Raw genomic sequence first — 19,185 nt, 5'->3', positions numbered from 1 at the left:
AGCGGGACGCGAACGCGAACCACCGAAGTTCGCGTGGAACTGTTCGCCGGCGAACCGTTCGGCCCATCTCTACTCCAATAGTGAGGTCGGTTCTCTAAGTCGGACAAGCCAGGTCGATACTCATGGACAGATAAGGTACAAGATCAGGAGGCAAAAGCAGAGTCGAAGTACAGGCAAGGTTTGGCAACAGGGTATCAGATATATCAAGGTACAAAATCAGGAGACAGAAGCAGGGTCTAGGACGAGCCGGGGTTCGGCAACAGAGTATCAGAGATATCGAGGTACAAGATCAGAGTTCAGGAGGATAGTCGAGACAGGCAAAGGGTCATAACAGATAATCACAATCAAACTAGTACTTTAGCTATCAACAGAATCTAGCTAAGTGTAGGATTACAGCTCCAGCTGGTCCCGGCACACTTGCGGATCTGACTACGGATCTGAGTGCTCCCACGTATGTGATCGCACGCCAGACAAGGATCAAGTGAACAGCCAGCAGTATATATACTCAAGGACCTTTCCAGGACCTCCCTAATTGCTGGACCAATGAAAGTTGTGGAAAATGTCAGCTGACCAGCCTGGTCAGCTGACTACTTCTGGCTGTTATATAAGCTCTGTCTCTGTGCGCGCGCGCGTGTCACTCTGAATCCTGGTGGACTATCAGTCCCAGCCACACCAGAACTGTCTTGTAATGTATCTTGAGCACCACATGTGGGGGCCGCTTCCAATGCGGATTCCGCCGTTCCCAATGCGGATTCCGCCGCTCTGCCTAAGCGGCATGCGGCGGTTTTTCCGCGTTGTGACGCCCTGCTGGACGCGGAAACAGCCGCCTCACCTTGAGAGACGGCGGCTTTTCCGCGTTTCCTTACACCTCCACTATGTCCCTTTGTGTCAACTCTGCCCACATTGTGCCTCCTTCTGTCCCCTAGTGCGTCCTTCAGACCCCCTGTGCCACCTCTGCCCCCCTGTGCATCCTTCTGTCCCCGTGTGCCTCCTTCTGTTCTCTTGTGCCACATCTGCGCCTTGTGCATTCCTCTGTACCACTGTGCTCCCTCTGCCCCCTGCAACTCCTTCTGTCTCCCTATGCCTTCTTCTGTGATCCTTTGTGCCTCCTTCTATCCCCCTGCACCTCCTTCTGTCCCCCTGTGCCTCCTTCTGTCCTCTACTTTCTTACCCTTTGTGCCACCTGTGCCTCCTTCTGTCCCCCTTCGTTCCTCTTTCAGTCCCCCTGCTCCTCTTTCTGCATTTCCTTCTGTCTCCCTGTGCCACTTTCTGTTCCCTCTTGTGCCTCCTTCTGTCACCCATTGTGCCTCCCTCTGTCTCCCACTGTGTTTGGTTCTGTCTCTCTGTGCCACTTCTGCCCCATGTGCCTCTCTCTGTCCTCCTTTGTGCCTCCTTCTTTAACTTTGTGCCACCTGTGCCCCCCTTTGTGCCTCCTTCTGTCCCCATTTAGGCTCCTTCCATCCCTCTTTTACGCCTTGGCCTCCCTCTGCCCCCCTTTATGCCTCCTCCTGTCCACCATTGTGCCCTCTTATTCTGTGCTCCTCCAGCCCAATGTGTAAATGCAGTTTATAGCGCAAGCAGAAACTGTACACTCCCCTCCCCGCCTGAGCCAAGCACTGTGCCTGTACAACCATTCTCTCTGGCGAAGAAATGGGCGTGGTCATGACCGGATGAGGGCGGGGCTAACTAATTTAAAGTGAACCCAGGGTGAGAGTGATATGGTGGCTGCCATATTTATTTCCTTTTAAACAATTCTAGTTGCCTGGCAGCCCTGCTGATTTATTTGGCTGTAGTAGTGAACTGAATTACACCAGAAACAAGCATGCAGCTAATCTTGTCAGTTCTGACAATATTGTCAGAAACCCCTGACCTGCTGCATGCTTGTTCAGGGTCTATGGTTGAAAGAATTAGAGGCAGAGGACCAACACGGCAGCCAGGCAGCTGGTATTACTTAAAAGGAGATAAATATGGCAGCCTCAATATTATTCTCACCTCGGGTTCCCTTTAAAAGTGCAACGCAAAGACAGAGGGCCGAAGTTTTGGTGACCCTTTCCCCAGACAATTCACATAATTGTGCAGGTTTTCTCAAGAAAATACACGTAATGTGAGCAGATTTTAACAAAAAACATGTCCAATGACCCCAATATGCACAATCGGTAGCAGATTTGACCCCAATATGCACAATCGGTAGCAGATATGGCCCCAATATGCACAATCGGTAGCAGATATGGCCCCAATATACACAATCGGTAGCAGATATGACCCCAATATGCACAATCGGTAGCAGATATGACCCCAATATGCACAATCGGTAGCAGATATGACCCCAATATGCACAATCGGTAGCAGATATGACCCCAATATGCACAATCGGTAGCAGAAATGACCTCAATATGCACAATCGGTAGCAGAAATGACCTCAATATGCACAATCGGTAGCAGAAATGACCTCAATATGCACAATCGGTAGCAGAAATGGCCCCAATATGCACAATCGGTAGCAGAAATGGCCCCAATATGCACAATCGGTAGCAGATATGACCCCAATATGCACAATCGGTAGCAGATATGACCCCAATATGCACAATCGGTAGCAGATATGACCCCAATATGCACAATCGGTAGCAGATATGACCCCAATATGCACAATCGGTAGCAGATATGACCCCAATATGCACAATCCGTAGCAGATATGACCCCAATATGCACAATCGGTAGCAGATATGACCCCAATATGCACAATCGGTAGCAGATATGACCCCAATATGCACAATCGGTAGCAGATATGACCCCAATATGCACAATCGGTAGCAGATATGACCCCAATATGCACAATCGGTAGCAGAAATGACCTCAATATGCACAATCGGTAGCAGAAATGACCTCAATATGCACAATCGGTAGCAGAAATGGCCCCAATATGCACAATCGGTAGCAGAAATGGCCCCAATATGCACAATCGGTAGCAGAAATGGCCCCAATATGCACAATCGGTAGCAGATATGATCCCAATATGCACAATCCGTAGCAGATATGACCCCAATATGCACAATCGGTAGCAGATATGACCCCAATATGCACAATCGGTAGCAGATATGACCCCAATATGCACAATCCGTAGCAGATATGACCCCAATATGCACAATCCGTAGCAGATATGGCCCCAATATGCACAATCAGTAGCAGAAATGACCCCAATATGCACAATCGGTAGCAGAAATGACCTCAATATGCACAATCGGTAGCAGAAATGACCCCAATATGCACAATCCGTAGCAGATTTGACCCCAATATGCACAATCCGTAGCAGATATGACCCCAATATGCACAATCCATAGCAGATATGACCCCAATATGCACAATCCGTAGCAGATATGACCCCAATATGCACAATCCGTAGCAGATATGACCCCAATATGCACAATCCGTAGCAGATATGACCCCAATATGCACAATCCGTAGCAGATATGACCCCAATATGCACAATCCGTAGCAGATATCCACAATCAGCACCACCTGAAAAAGAAAAGAAAAACCCATTTACTCACCTACAGCCAGAAGACCTTCTTTCCCGACCTCCTGTCCCGACCTCCTTGTGGCGCGCAGCGCCCGCGCGCCCACGATCCTCTTCCTTCCCGACGTCACGGCGAGACTTCCTGCCTGCATGCAGAGAGCAGGGCTACGGGAAAATGGCCGCCCGAAGCCATGCACTGCAGACTCGAAGTCTGCAGAGCAGGGCTCCGGGCGGCCATCTTACCGTAGCCCTGCCTGCTGCTCCGTGCTGCCGCTGTGTGAACTGACTTGGCGTCTTTTAGACGCCTGAAGTCAGTTCACTCCAGGGGGTGCTTTGGGGGTGCTTGGACAATTCTAGGGGGTGCTCGAGCACCCCCAAGCACCCCCCTGGCGCCGCCCCTGGTGAGAGCACAGCATCTGCTGCGGAATACTCTGCATTTACACACTGGGCTGGGCAGGGTAGCCTCTAGCCATTTTGTCACTCCAGATGAGAAAACTTGCCGTGCTGACAGGCAGAGCAGGGCTACGGGAAGATGGCGTCTGAAGTCCTGTACTGTAGACACAAATAGTCTCCAGTACAGGGCTTTGGACACCATCTTCCCATACAAGATGAATTTATAAATAGAGGCACCCCAAAATAATAGTCTTTTTCTCTTTTTCTGAGTACAACCTCTGCAGCCGTGCCTGGGATATATCCTCTTTCATCCACAGAAACAGTCATAGAAAGCCACAGCGCCAGGTGTTCCGTAATTCTAGGCATGCAATAGATTTAATCCACCTCCAGAGATCCCTCCTGTGTCGTTTGTGCCTGTAGTGCAACTCAGTGCACCCCAAAAGAAGCAAAGAGGGATTCTCACGGTGGATAAAGTTCAAAGGCAACTTTATTCGTAAAAAGAACATCAACCAGGCATAAACAAGTGTCACTCACATTCAGAGGGTCTTATGCCACTTAGGACCCTCTCCGGATAGTTCGCTTCCCACCCTTGTAGTACTACAGAAAACATTTGCAATCTCTGGTATACTTCATAGCCCACTCTCGTCCCGACTAGTTTCGGCGTTTCGAACCCCTGATGATGGCGAAACGCTGAAACTAGTTGGGACAAGAGCGGGTTATTGTGGTCAATACATCACCTGAAAGTACCTCACAAAATTATGCATAACAAACTGCAGTGCTGACATCTCAAGCAAGACCCATATAGGCTAAAAAAAGGTTTCTGAAATCTGCTATGAGAAAGATACTTTGTATGTACTGTATACTTCACTGCATGCATTGCATCCCATGTGTAACACACAATGCAAAATTTACATCATTTTATTTGAAAATCTGCAAAATATAAATGTTTGTCCATGTACTGTGCTTTCCTTCCGGCTACTTTCACACTGCATCTGTTGCATTTTGCCATAATGAACAATATAATGGGCAGCACGGGGGCGTAGTGGTTAGCACTATATAGCCTTACAGTGCAGGCTGGGTTTGAATCCCAGCCAAGACACTATCTGCACGTAGTTTATATGCTCTCGCCGTATGAGTGTGGGTTTCCTCCGGGCACTCCCGTTTCCTCTCACATTCCAAGAGCATACAGATAAGTTAACTGGCTTCCCCATAAATTGGTCCTATACTATGATACATGCACTGCATGATACATACATAGACATATGACTATGGTAGGGAATCAGATTGAAAGCCCATTTGAGGGACAGTTAAAGTGACAATACAATATACTCTGTATTGCACTGTGGAAGATGTCCGTGCTATATAAATGCTAAATAATAATAATATTATCATAACGCAATGTGATGCAATTACATTTCTATGGTACTTTCACATCAGCTTATGAACTGTGCAGTGCGGTGTGTTCCACTGGACAATGTGTGCATTTACAGTGACGGAAGCATGCTTTCAATGTACTGTATGCATCACAGTATGCTTTGCATCGCACTCCAAATGCGCAATGTGAACAGTGTGAATTTTCGCCACCATTGCAATCCTATCGCAACACAACTTGTATAGTGTGAGAGTAGCCTTAAACCAGGAGCGTAAATAGGGGATGCAGCCTCTGCACCCGCGGGGGGGGGGCGTCAGGGCCCAGGGCTGTTTTGGGGGAGCAGGAGGGATCGCAGCATGAGGGGAGAGCATTGCACATTGGCGGGGAGGAGGGACAGTCCCCCCCCCCTCACCTCGGGCTCTCCCCTCTGCGCTCCCCTCCTGCATCTATCCCTGGCAGCGGCGGCAGGCAGGACACATTAGTGATGGGTCATTTGCGAACGAGCCGGCTCTAACAGTCGATTCTTTGACGCGAATCCGAGGAGCCGATGCCCACTCTGAGTAGAGCCGCTGCCTCAGCCACCCCACACAGCTCTGCTCTGCTCTGTAATAAAGGGCGCTGAGGCATGCCGGGAGTTGTAGTCCTCCTCCTGTAGCTTGTAGGGTTCACTGAAAGATGTCTCACCCCAGCACGTTCAGAATACCCTCAACTTCGACGCATTAACCAATCATTGCGCAGACCCAGACTCCATGGCCCCGATGTACAACCACGCAGTGTCATCTGCCTATGACGCCCTTGCTCCAGTTCGCATTAAACGGTCTACACCACTTCACCATGCACGGTGGTTTGACAGCTCACTAAAGGACATGAAGAAAGAAGTGCGCAGACTAGAAAGGAAGTGGCGAAAATCCCAGAATTCAAAAGATAAACACACCCTTGTCTCTCACCTGGAAAACTACCAAAATGCGATCACCAAGAAAAAATCCTTCTACCTATCACAGGAGATCGCAAAGGCCGCCACAACAGGCCAGCCCAACTATTCCGCACAGTTGATAGACTATGTAATCCATCCTGTCTAAAACCTACTATAACTCCCTCAAAGGAGCTATGTGAGAAATTTGCTTGCTACTTTGCTGACAAAGTATCCTCTATTCGGTCTCTCATTCAATCCACAGCACCCAAGACTCATGCAACTCCTGGAAATAGCTGCAAAAACAACCTAACACCCTGGACTGACTTCAAAAGTATTAGTGAGGAAGAGATCTCAGACATCCTCCGTCGCCTCCGCCAAACAACCTGCGACCTGGACCCTGGACCAACTAAACATATGCTGAAATGCCCTGACCTGCTTGGTCCAGCATTTCACAAAATAGTAAATTGCTCTCTGCAAGCAGGGAGGTTTCCTACCTCTCTAAAAGAAGGAATCATCAAGCCCCTTCTTAAAAAACCTTCCATGGATCCAGATGCTATGAGCAGCTACAGACCTGTCTCCAACCTCCCCTTCTTAGGTAAAGTTATTGAAAAGGCTGTCTATCTGCAACTTGAAACCAGGCTGTCAGTAAACAACATCCTGGACCCTCTACAATCTGGCTTTAAGAAACACCACAGCTGTGAAACAGCCCTCATCCAAGTCTGCAACGATCTGCTCATGGCAAGGGACAGAGGGGAATGCTCCATCCTAATCCTGTTGGATCTCTCAGCGGCTTTTGATACAGTTGACCATGAAATCCTGCTTAACAGACTGCAGGAGTACTGTGGCATCAGTGGATCAGTCCTCCAGTGGTTCAGATCATTCCTGACTGACAGAACACAGAGAGTATCCCTAGGACCTATAATGTCCAAACCTGCACCTCTACAATTCGGAGTGCCACAAGGATCAATCCTATCCCCTCTGCTGTTTGCAATCTACAAGTTGCCACTTGGCACACTTATCCAACGACATGGCCTGATGTACCACTGCTACGCCGATGACACACAGCTATACCTGTCCTTCAAACCTGGTGGAACAGACCCTACCCCAAAAATAAACTCTTGCTTAGCTGAGCTACAGGCATGGATGAATGATAACTGGTTGAAACTGAATGCTGACAAAACTGAGGTCCTGTTTGTCCAAGGCCAGTGCCCGCCATCAAAACAGCTCTATCCTAAAGCAACACCAATCAGGATTGGGAATTCAGACATAAACAGCTCCAACCTTGTGCGCAGCCTTGGCGTACTAATCGATAAGGAATTGAGTTTCAGAAACCAAATTTCATCTGTAGTTAAATCCTCCTTCTTTCATCTGAAGAACATTGCAAAGATTAAACATCTGATTCCCCCAGAGGATCTTCCAACCCTAGTCCACGCCTTCATCACATCACGACTGGACTACTGCAATGCCCTTTATGTTGGCCTCCCCAAAAAGGACCTGCGTCGCCTGCAATTAGTGCAGAATTCTGCTGCCAGATTGCTAACAAACCAGCCTCGCCACTGTCACATTACACCGATCCTTCGCTCACTGCACTGGCTACCAGTAGAATGGAGAATACTCTTCAAGATTGGACTGCTGACATTCAGATCCCTGCACAGTCTGGGCCCTGGATACATGAAGGACTTGCTAAAGCTGCACCACACCTCTCACAACCTCAGATCAGCAAGTTCTGTAAACTTGGTCACTCCCAGAGTGCACCTCAAAAAATCTGGAGATAGAGCCTTCTGCCATGCTGCCCCTACTCTCTGGAACTCCCTCCCACACCCAGTAAAGACAGCACCATCCCTGGAGCTATTCAAATCCAGACTGAAAAGCTACCTGTTTAGCCTGGCATTTCCAGACTTATAAAATTTCTTCCTCTGTACCACAATGGTCTGAGCCATGCTTATGCGCTTTGAGTCCCACGGGAGAAAAGCGCTTTACAAATGTTATTTGTTGTTGTTGTTATGGGGCGGAGCAGAGCAGCAGCAGGAGGGATTGCTCCACTCAGAGAAGCAGCCTGGAGTTGCCATGGAGACGGGGCAGGGCTTTTCTTCAGTATCTGAGTGGCATCTAATGATATTAAATGAAGAGCCGTTTGAGAGCCATACGAGCCGGCTCTTTAATGGGAGCCGAGCCAAAAGAGCCGATTCTCTTAAAAGAGCCGGAATTCCCATCACTAGGACACATACCTCCATCCACCGCCAGAGGTAAGCACTTAGAGATCGGAACCTCCGGTGGTGGATGGAGGTATGTGTCCTGGACTCCTGCCTGCTGCCAGTGATAGATGCTGGAGGGGAGCGCTGAGGGGAGAGCCCGAGGTGAGGGTCTGCCCCCCCCCCTCCCCACCGATGTACGGCCACACTTTCCCCTCATGCTGCGACCCCTCTTGCCCTCCCCAAAACGGCCCTGAGCAGGCACCCGGGGAGACACTCAAATTCTTGCAGGGGGCCCGGTGACTTCTAGTTACGCCCCTGCCTCAAAGTTTGTCACATATCAACTGTATATCTTTCTGCAATGAAATAGAGCCTGAGCTTTGTTTGATCAACCACAAAATCTGATCATTTTGTAGGTAATATATGAATGAGGTGGTAATCTGACAGCTAAAATCTTAACAGGCAAAGAATTCTTTGAAATGGTAGCATGCTGTCTTGTATAAAAGCACAGTGCCATCTAGTGTCTCAATGGTGTATAAGTGTATTGCGCCCATCACAGAAATGCATCAAATAGTATGCTGTGGCAATTTCAATTTTTTTTACAAAAATCATATAGAAAATCTCCATGTATTAGACTTGCAATATACTGTACATGGTACTGGAAGTTTACAGTGCTACACAATGTCTGCAGTACTACAGAAAAAAGCATAATTTGAAGGCAAAGAAACATGACAACTGTTTTACAAACACACAAAGAATTAGCAATTTCACAGTTTTCAACTATTATCAAAAACACTTCAGGGAAACTCCCATTTCCAAATAATAATAATATATATATTTTTTTCATATGTTGGCGCTTTATAAATACAATAAATAAATAAATAGATAAATAAACTATACTACCTATACTGGGGGAACTTATACTAGCTATCTATACTTGGGCAACTATTCCACCTATACAGGGGTAGTTACCTATACCTATACTGGGGGCAACTATACTAGCTATCTATACAGGGGCAACTATACTACCTATACTGGTGGCAACTATACTGGGGTACCTATACTAGCTATCTATACTGGGGCAACTATACTACTTATACTGGGGGCAACTATACTGGGGTAACTATACTAGCAACCTGTCTATACTGGGGCAACTATACTAGCTACTTACCTATACTAGGGGAAACTATGCTAGCTACCTATAAAGGGGAAACTGTACTACCTATACTGGGGCAACTATGCTAGTTATTTATACTGGGGCAACTCTACAACCTATACTGGGGCAACTATAGCTGGCTGCTATATACAGGGGGCACCTATACCTGGCTACCTACCTATACTGAGGGTGAAAATTTTGGGGTGGCAAAAAGTCTAGAACCGGCCCTACACGCATTTGCTGATCAATGCACATATTTGTATGATATATGTTGACACGTGTAAAAATGATTTTAGTAAAAAGAAATATTACTGTTTTATGGATCGCAATTACTTGTAAGGCAACAAATTACTTGCTAGGCAAAAAACGTTTCTTGCAGTGTCATATTTCCCTCATATTTCAGACAGGTTAGTAGTAGTAGTTTATGCGTATGTACTTCTTTTCAAGTCATAGCTAATACTCATTGCATGCTTTTTTCAGGGCCTGTAGCAGATAAAAATTGGTATTCCGGCAGGTGTTAACTATATTATACGTTTATATCAGCTTTTTGAATCTCAGTGAAACTGTCCCCAGTGAAACAAAGGAAATTTATGAAATTTAGTTTGGCCTAATACATTTATACGGAGTGTCTGAGACTTCTATCTGCACTTTTTTAATTACAACTAATAGCTGTTTGCTGTGGGCTCCTTTCACATGGCCATTACCTATTTAGCATTTTTGTTTTTTCATTTAAAACAAAAGCATATGCAGTCTGGTGCTTTATTCAAGAATTTTTAAAACAGCTAATTGCTAGTAATTAGTAATTATGACATTTTCAGTATTGCCCTTTGGCTTTAACATAGAGCAAAATAGGACAATGATGAAATGGAAGAAAATGTTTTCTAGTGCATGAGCCATAGTTCTAAATATGTGCAGGAGGACGACTGGATGTGAAGTACACTTTAGTGTTCCTGAGCTAAAATGTAAGTACAGTTTCACAAAGTTCTGTCCCCGTTTTAAATGAAGAAGGTAATCAAAGTATATATGTATAAAAAAAATAAACCCACTCCAAAGACATGTATGTCTGTCCTAGCCTTGACAAAGGGGACGCGATAGGCCCCGAAACGATCATCGGTGTACGATCAGATGGTTGTACGTGTGTGATGGGACAATAAAAGTTAATAGTGTTCCTGAATTACCCTGTGTGCGCATCTATATTTTGATTTTGGGGCTTACAATTGCCTTGGATCCTGCACCAGCACCCGCTGGACAAAAGTGTGCAGTTCTTTTTCCTTGCATAAAACTTCCCCCCTGCTCTTCACGAATCTACCTAAAACTTTAAAAAAACAAAAGCTTTGCCATGAATATGAGACATGCTAGCTGGAAAGTCTTCAGAAAAGTCTTAAAATGACAATGATTAGTAGATCAGTATTGATTTCTTTACTGACATGTCAGTGAAAGTGTCCAGGAGAAGTCTCCCTTATATTCAAAGTAATCTCAGACTTTGAGCTGTGTCACTTATTATACAGAACGTAGCAAGGGGATTTTTTGTCAGATCAAAGGCTATGAAAGAAATGTTTGTCCATCATAGTCATGTGAGTGACGTTCAACCAGTAATTAGGTTTCATTCATTGTAAAATGCTTTATTCTGCTCAGACTTTCATCAAATCGCTGACTGTTACTACCACCACCATATATTAGTAGTTACTTGGCCTCTGGTAGGTCATATGACCAGAGTCTACGCTTACATTCTTGGTATTTGTCTCATATGATATACACAGCTGGTCGTTTTGTAAAGCCTTCAGGTTCACTATCTGTCAGACTATACAGCTCATAAACCTGGCAAGAGTTCACCAACTGTGATAAGGTTTTGATGTGATCTGTACAGTACTGTAATATGTACAGCTGACCTTTATCTGTGCTCCAATGTGTTTAAGGAGCATTTTCTTCTTCTGGTTGTTCTAGAGTGGTTAAGGAGGGTATTTTTTTACAGCCAAAGGGGCTGCTCCATATTGGTGGGTATTATTTGGATGGGGGGGCTGTACATGGATGGGGACACCTGCTGACTATGGAAAGCCTGCAAATGGAAGAAAGGAGTTGCTGGAAAGAGGATATTTTGCACATGGAGGCTGTACATGGATGACAAATTGCTGTGAAAGGAAGTTGGGACCTGCTGTTCTTGTACTGACAAAGTACTTACATATAGGACGCAGGGGAAAGGGGGTGAGGAGCACAAAAGAACCGGCTAACTGGTCTGCAGACAAGACAAGACAATTTGCACTGAGCTAATATAATTCACAAATGTATGTTGACAGTTAATTAACCATTAGTTTCTGAATTTGATTAGCCCCATAAAAAAAGGAGTACAGTCCACACTATCAATCTTAGATCGCATCTCTACTGCTCACCCCTCAGTTATCCTTTCATCCGCCATGGGATTTTTTTATTTCACAGGAATTAATGAAGAATAAACTGAACTTTGCATGGGGCTGTTATAATTGAAAACTAGTATGTCTCTAGACATGTCCTAAAGTCTCCAGTCATCCCCATTCCCCAAAACTAACCTGTAAATGCTTGTAGTTTCCTTCAAATCATGTACTGTTGATGAGCCTTGAGGACAGGGTTAGAGAACTCCATGGTAGAGGACCCAAGCTCAAGTAAGCTCATACCAACCACATGGCTTGAATTAAATTATATAAGATTTTTCAGTCATACGTAATAGTGTAAGATATTTACTCAAATCGCTAGTCAACAGGGTGTTTTTGAAAGAGATTTGTTAGCAACTTGAACATTGTTATTATTATTATTGATGTGAAGATATTGCTGTAGATCGTGCTATATGGAATAAACAAGTTGAATATACCTGATAATTTGGAAAGGATTTTAATCTGTGCAGGGTATTGAGGGAACGATGCTGATACAATTTCCACAGTGTAGTTTGCCGTCTTTTGTAGTTCTAAGCACACGAGTGGATATGGATCACCTGTGGTAACATTAAACTTCACCCTGTGCTTGAAGTCTTTCTGATACCATCTATGCCCCTGTGCAAAAATCTGTAAGACAAGAAAACAGTAATAACAGCAACAACTACAACAACTGCACAGGTAAGATTTATAAAATACTGTATGTCTGGCTGTTACTGCAGTCAGGGAATTTTGCCCAACTTTCCATCTCTATGATCCACATATATCTCTACATAATACTGGTAGACCCAAGGACGGGAAGTAAAGGACAGCTGTAAAAACTTGGAGGATCTATTTCTTCTGCATGCATTATTAAAAATGGTTTCATACTTGTTTTATTTATAACTTTACAATTTATTAATTGATGATTATTTCTCAAAGAAAGTGCAGCAACCTGAAGAAGTGACGACGCGCTTACCACATACAGTTCTTCTGCCTTTGATTGCCTTCTCCACACTAAACAAGTTTCATTATATATGGTTAAATTTTGAATGGGGCCTAAGAGAAAAACAAAAATACTGATTAAGCATTGTAGTGATGAATGCATAACTGTTCCTAGCTTGAACATGCTGCTTCTCTGTCAGTCAGTTGTCCACAGTGGGCACAGTGAATGCTTTCCAATCTGCCACAGGTATTTACCCCATATAACAGGTCTCTTAGTTCATTAATTGACCTCCAGTAATCTTGCTAATGCTGTCCAGTGGCCCAGCAAACTTATCTGTTCTGATAGAGGGGTACTTTCTAATCCTTACTATTTTATTAGCAGAGGGCAAAGCATACTGTAGTATGAAAGATGCAAAGAGCTTTCTTGCTAGTCCAGGGCAGGGTCAGCAGAGAAAGGATACATAGTGCACATCCGTTTTCTGAGCTCTACCCTGATTCAGGTTCAGGCAAACTAATCTACTTAGTTTTAATGCTAATAAACTTACCATTAAGGTCTAATAGGAATTCAGTCATATTTGTTGGGTCCTGTATGTCCATGGCGACATCCATGCATACTGCAGTCACATTTTGGTCTGTATCAATATTAAATGGTAGATCCTGAATCAATTCCGTTGGAGGCCACCGTCCTCCTTTAACATATAGCTGTTTGAAAAGAATAGCAAAATTCACACTGAATTATGTTTCACTTAGTTGAAATTAAATCTTGTTCTGGCCAGAACTGTTATCTTTCACTGTCTAAGATAAACAAAAAAAATATCACTAGATATACTGTGTAATAACTGGAGCAGCCAAACATTATCTGAGCCCAAGATCAGAGAATCATTTATTAAGCTACAAGCATCAGAAAATGAATCATATTTATACATCAGGAGCCTACAGGCACAAAAACACTAGTGCATAACAATGGAGAGATGAACAGCAGCAGCTGGGGGAAATCTGAAAGAGATCCCTGGATCACAGGGAGGGAGGAAGCAGAGCTCCTTGGGTCTCGGAGGCCACAGGGTCTCCGCCCCCCCCCCCCCCCCCCCAGCTAGTTACACCATTGCCTATAGGGAAATCCAGTCACTGCATAGTCATATAATTTGAAACACTACACTTAAATTATGGCTAAAATATTTTACACAAGTAAAATGTCACTTTTAGATCACTTTTGTTTTCAGCCAGGCCTTCCATAGTTCATAAGATCAACGCCCCCCCCTGTATACTATGGCAATGTTCCTGCTGTCCTGGAAAATTCTGAAGCTAAGCTATTTGAAGATGGGTGGCTAAGTTAGAACTATTTAAAGGTATTTGAAAACTTGAGCAAAGGCAGGGCTCTCCATATGCTGTAGCAGCCAGTGATAAATGCATTTAGCTAAGTTTTCTAAATATTAGTAAGTATTTTACATTTACAAAACAAACCTTTTACCCACCCACACTTAGCATTCCTTTATTCATGCATTGTATATAGGTTCGAGATTGGCCAATTGGAGCTTTACATTTTTATTTTCTATCTGTGTCCTTAGAAGTAGTGTTGGGCGAACAGTGTTCGCCACTGTTCGGGTTCTGCAGAACATCACCCTGTTCGGGTGATGTTCGAGTTCGGCCGAACACCTGACGGTGCTCGGCCAAACCGTTCGGCCATATGGCCGAACTAAGAGCGCATGGCCGAACGTTCCCCGAACGTTCGGCTAGCGCTGTGATTGGCCGAACGGGTCACGTGGTTCGGACCCGAACGCGCTCTGATTGGCCGAACTGTCACGTGGTTCGGGTAAATAAATACCCGAACCACGTCATATCTCCGCCATTTGTCTGTGGGTTTAGCTTTGGGTAGGCAGGCAGGGTAGTTCGCGCTCCAGCCACGCTAGCCAGGGTCCCCCCTGTCATTGTGTCACTGCTGGGAACAGTAGTACACCGCTTGCTCAGCCACACTATATAGCATTCTGTTTACTGCCACTCTGTGTACCTCGCTCAGCCACACTATATAGCATTCTGTTTACTGCCACTCTGTGTCTGCTGGGAATAGTAGTACACCGCTTGCTCAGCCACACTATATAGCATTCTGTTTACTGCCACTCTGTGTACCTCGCTCAGCCACACTATATAGCATTCTGTTTACTGCCACTCTGTGTCTGCTGGGAATAGTGGTACACCGCTCGCTCAGCCACACTATATAGCATTCTGTTCACTGTTCTGTGTCTGCTTGGAATAGTGGTACACCGCTCGCTCAGCCACACTATATAGCATTCTGTTTACTGTTCTGTGTCTGCTGGGAATAGTGGTACACCGCTCGCTCAGCCACACTATATAGCATTCTGTTTACTGTTCTGTGTCTGCTGGGAATAGTGGTACACCGCTCGCTCAGCCACACTATATAGCATTCTGTTCACTGTTCTGTGTCTGCTGGGAATAGTGGTACACCGCTCGCTCAGCCACACTATATAGCATTCTGTTCACTGTTCTGTGTCTGCTGGGAATAGTGGTACACCGCTCGCTCAGCCACACTATATAGCATTCTGTTTACTGTTCTGTGTCTGCTGGGAATAGTGGTACACCGCTCGCTCATCCACACTATATAGCATTCTGTTCACTGTTCTGTGTCTGCTGGGAATAGTGGTACACCGCTCGCTCAGCCACACTATATAGCATTCTGTTCACTGTTCTGTGTCTGCTGGGAATAGTGGTACACCGCTCGCTCAGCCACACTATATAGCATTCTGTTCACTGTTCTGTGTCTGCTGGGAATAGTGGTACACCGCTCGCTCAGCCACACTATATAGCATTCTGTTTACTGTTCTGTGTCTGCTGGGAATAGTGGTACACCGCTCGCTCAGCCACACTATATAGCATTATGTTTACTGTTCTGTGTCTGCTGGGAATAGTGGTACACCGCTCGCTCAGCCACACTATATAGCATTCTGTTTACTGTTCTGTGTCTGCTGGGAACAGTAGTACACCGCTCGCTCAGCCAGAGTATATAGCATTGTGTTTACTGCCACTCTGTGTACACCGCTCAGCCAGACTATATACCATTGTTTACTGACACTCTGTGTACACCGCTCAGCCAGACTATATACCATTGTTTACTGACACTCTGTGTACACCGCTCAGCCAGACTATATACCATTGTTTACTGCCACTCTGATTCTGCTGGGAACAGTAGTACACCGCTCGCTCAGCCAGACTATATACCATTGTTTACTGACACTCTGTGTACACCGCTCAGCCAGACTATATACCATTGTTTACTGCCACTCTGATTCTGCTGGGAACAGTAGTACACCGCTCGCTCAGCCAGACTATATACCATTGTTTACTGACACTATATAGCAGACTATATAGCATTGTGTGTACACCGCTCAGCCAGACTATATACCATTGTTTACTGACACTCTGTGTACACCGCTCAGCCAGACTATATACCATTGTTTACTGCCACTCTGATTCTGCTGGGAACAGTAGTACACCGCTCGCTCAGCCAGACTATATACCATTGTTTACTGACACTCTGTGTACACCGCTCAGCCAGACTATATACCATTGTTTACTGCCACTCTGATTCTGCTGGGAACAGTAGTACACCGCTCGCTCAGCCAGACTATATAGCATTGTGTTTACTGCCACTCTGTGTACACCGCTCAGCCACACTATATAGCATTGCGTACTCTGCCAGTCAGTGTGTATATTGCTGGGATCAGTAATACTCCACTCACCGTCAACCACTATATGAGCTCAACATGAGTTCCCCAGAGACCTCCGCTGTGAGCAGCACTCCCAACAACAGCAACAGCCAACGCCCCACGCAAGCTATAACATCCACCCCAGCAGCCAGTGGTCAGCAGCAGCCCTCCCCGGAGGAGAACGTTGTGTCCATCAGTCCGTCGCCAGAGCGATTAATGAGGGCTGCCATTGAGGAGATGATGGGGCCTGATGTGGAGGAGGAGGTCTGGCTCAGGCCAGCATCCCAAGTTAATGTTGAGGACGATGAGGGGTCTGTGTCTGGGGATGTTGGGGTGGCAGAGGTGGTGGGTGGGTCAGACTCAGGAGAAGAGTTGTATGATGAGGATGATGATCGGGACCATCTGTATGTGCCTCAGAGTCCGACCCCGGAAAACATGTTGTATCGTGTGTTTAGGTACTAAAATCTGCGTTCCCTCCCAGTAGTGTTGGGCGAACAGTGTTTGCCACTGTTCGGGTTCTGCAGAACATCACCCTGTTCGGGGTGACTATATAGCAGACTATATAGCATTGTGTTTAATGCCACTCTGTGTACACGGCTCAGCCACACTATATAGCATTGTGTTTACTTCCACTCTGTGTCTGCTGGGAACAGTAGTACACCGCTCACCCGCCACTGTATAGCATTGTGCTCTGTGTCACTGCTGACAATAGTGGTACACCGCTCACCCACCACTGTATAGCATTTCTGTACTGCCACTGTACTGCTGCCAGTCAGCGTGTACTTTAAGGATAAGTGAAATGAGGAAGAAATCCGGTGAAAGAGGGAGGGGCAAGGGAAGAGGTGTTTCCCCTGACGGTTCACGTACAGGCCACAGGGGAGCACCCAAGAAAACCCACTCAATACTGCCCATGTTGTCCAGGACAACAACCCTCACAGATCCAAAAGAACAGGACCAGATAATTACTTGGATGACCTCTCAAGCGTCCAGCAGTGGGTTAAGCAGCACCAGCACATCACGCACGAGGTCCGAGTCCTCAGCCAGTTAAAGTCTGGGCTTTCTTTGAAGACTGCACTGAGGATGTTACCATGGCGATTTGCAAGGTGTGCAAGACCCGCCTGAGCAGGGGGAAAAGTATTAACAACCTCTCCACCACCAGCATGAGCCGCCACATTCTATCCAAACATCCCACTCTGTGGGCAAACGCGGCAGGACAGGGTACCACCAGCAACACTGCCTCCCTTGGGTTCACCAGACTCACCACCAGACCCGCCTCAGCAGCAGCAGTAGCCCAGCCATTGCGTGGTTCACAACATTCACAAACATCAGACGATGCTGACACTGTCACTTTCCGGACTAGTGCTCTTGAGGTCTCCCAGTGTTCATCAAACACAACAACCAACAGCCCTTCGGTGTGCAGCGCTACGGTTGAGTTGTCTGTCTCTGAGATGTTTGAGCACAAGAGGAAATTGCCAGCAAATGACCCCCGGGCCGTGGCAGTAACAGCCAGCCAGCATAGCCAAGCTTCTGGCCTGCGAAATGCTGCCATATCGAGTGGTGGAGACAAACAGCTTCAAGGGCATGATGTCAGTGGCCATCCCACGTTACGTGGTTCCCAGCCGCTACCACTTTGCGCGCTCTGCAGTGCCTGAGTTGCATGAGCACGTGGTCAGCTAAATAACCCGAAGCTTGAAGAATGCCGTTGCCTGCAAGGTTCACCTCACCACTGACACCTGGACGAGTGCGTTCGGCCAGGGTCGATACATCTCCCTTACCGCGCACTGGGTGAACCTTGTGGAGCCTGGCAGCGATTCCTCACCTGCTACGGCGCGGGTGTTGCCCACGCCGCAAACAGCTGGATAACAACAGCAGCACCTACCTCTCTGACTCCTTCTCCTCCAACGCATCTCAAAGCTGTACCTCATCCGGAAATGCTAACCCAGCACCAGCAGCAGTAGGATCGTGGAAGCAGTGCAGCACAGCTGTTGGCATGCGTCAGCAAGCGTTGCTGAAGCTGATCTGCCTTGGGGATAAGCAGCACACAGGGGAGGAAATTTGGAGGGGAATAAAGGAACAGACGGATTTGTGGCTGGCACCGCTGGACCTGAAACCGGGCATGAAGCTAGACACCTGGCACGAACTGGCAATGTACGCAATAGAGGTGCTGGCTTGCCCGGCAGCCAGCGTTATGTCGGAACGCTGTTTCAGTGCTGCCGGAGGCATCATCACAGATCGGCGTATCCGCCTCTCCACAGAAAATGCAGACCGTCTGACTCAAATTAAAATGAATCAATCCTGGATTGGAAACGACTACGCAACACTCCTGGACCCCAACCAAGTAACATGACCGATGAACATCTGGGATGGTTTAGCGTTTCCGGTCCCTGTTTATTGAACCTCTCATCTGTATTACATTTATGACTGCATGGCGGCAAAAAGCATTGCTGCTATATCCGCACGCTTTTTGTCCTCATGCAAGGCCTGGGTTGTTGTGTCTCACAAAGCGTGGCCTTCTCCTCCTGCGCCTCCTCCTGTTCCATCACGTGTGCTGCTGCTGCTGCTGCTGCTGCTGGGTTACCGTTGCCGGTCCCTGTTTATGG

General features: G+C 46.5%; 1 protein-coding gene across 2 annotated transcripts in view; it reads right to left on the bottom strand.

Moving 5' to 3' along the window:
* SUSD1 (sushi domain containing 1) overlaps positions 1 to 19,185 on the bottom strand; it is a 274,290-nt gene that overhangs the window by 141,215 nt on the left and 113,890 nt on the right. For both annotated transcript variants that reach the window (XM_068234304.1, XM_068234305.1), the window contains 3 exons: positions 13,412 to 13,568; positions 12,901 to 12,980; positions 12,383 to 12,572 (listed from right to left, as the gene is read on the bottom strand). In XM_068234304.1, the coding sequence (XP_068090405.1) occupies positions 12,383 to 12,572; positions 12,901 to 12,980; positions 13,412 to 13,568 (427 nt within the window). The remainder of the gene's footprint in view (positions 1 to 12,382; positions 12,573 to 12,900; positions 12,981 to 13,411; positions 13,569 to 19,185) is intronic.

The sequence above is a fragment of the Hyperolius riggenbachi genome, chromosome 1 (genome assembly GCF_040937935.1).
Source record: "Hyperolius riggenbachi isolate aHypRig1 chromosome 1, aHypRig1.pri, whole genome shotgun sequence".
NCBI classification, from domain to species: Eukaryota; Metazoa; Chordata; class Amphibia; order Anura; family Hyperoliidae; genus Hyperolius; species Hyperolius riggenbachi.
Note: the sequence above shows the minus strand (reverse complement) of the source record. Positions and strands in the feature narration are given on the sequence as shown.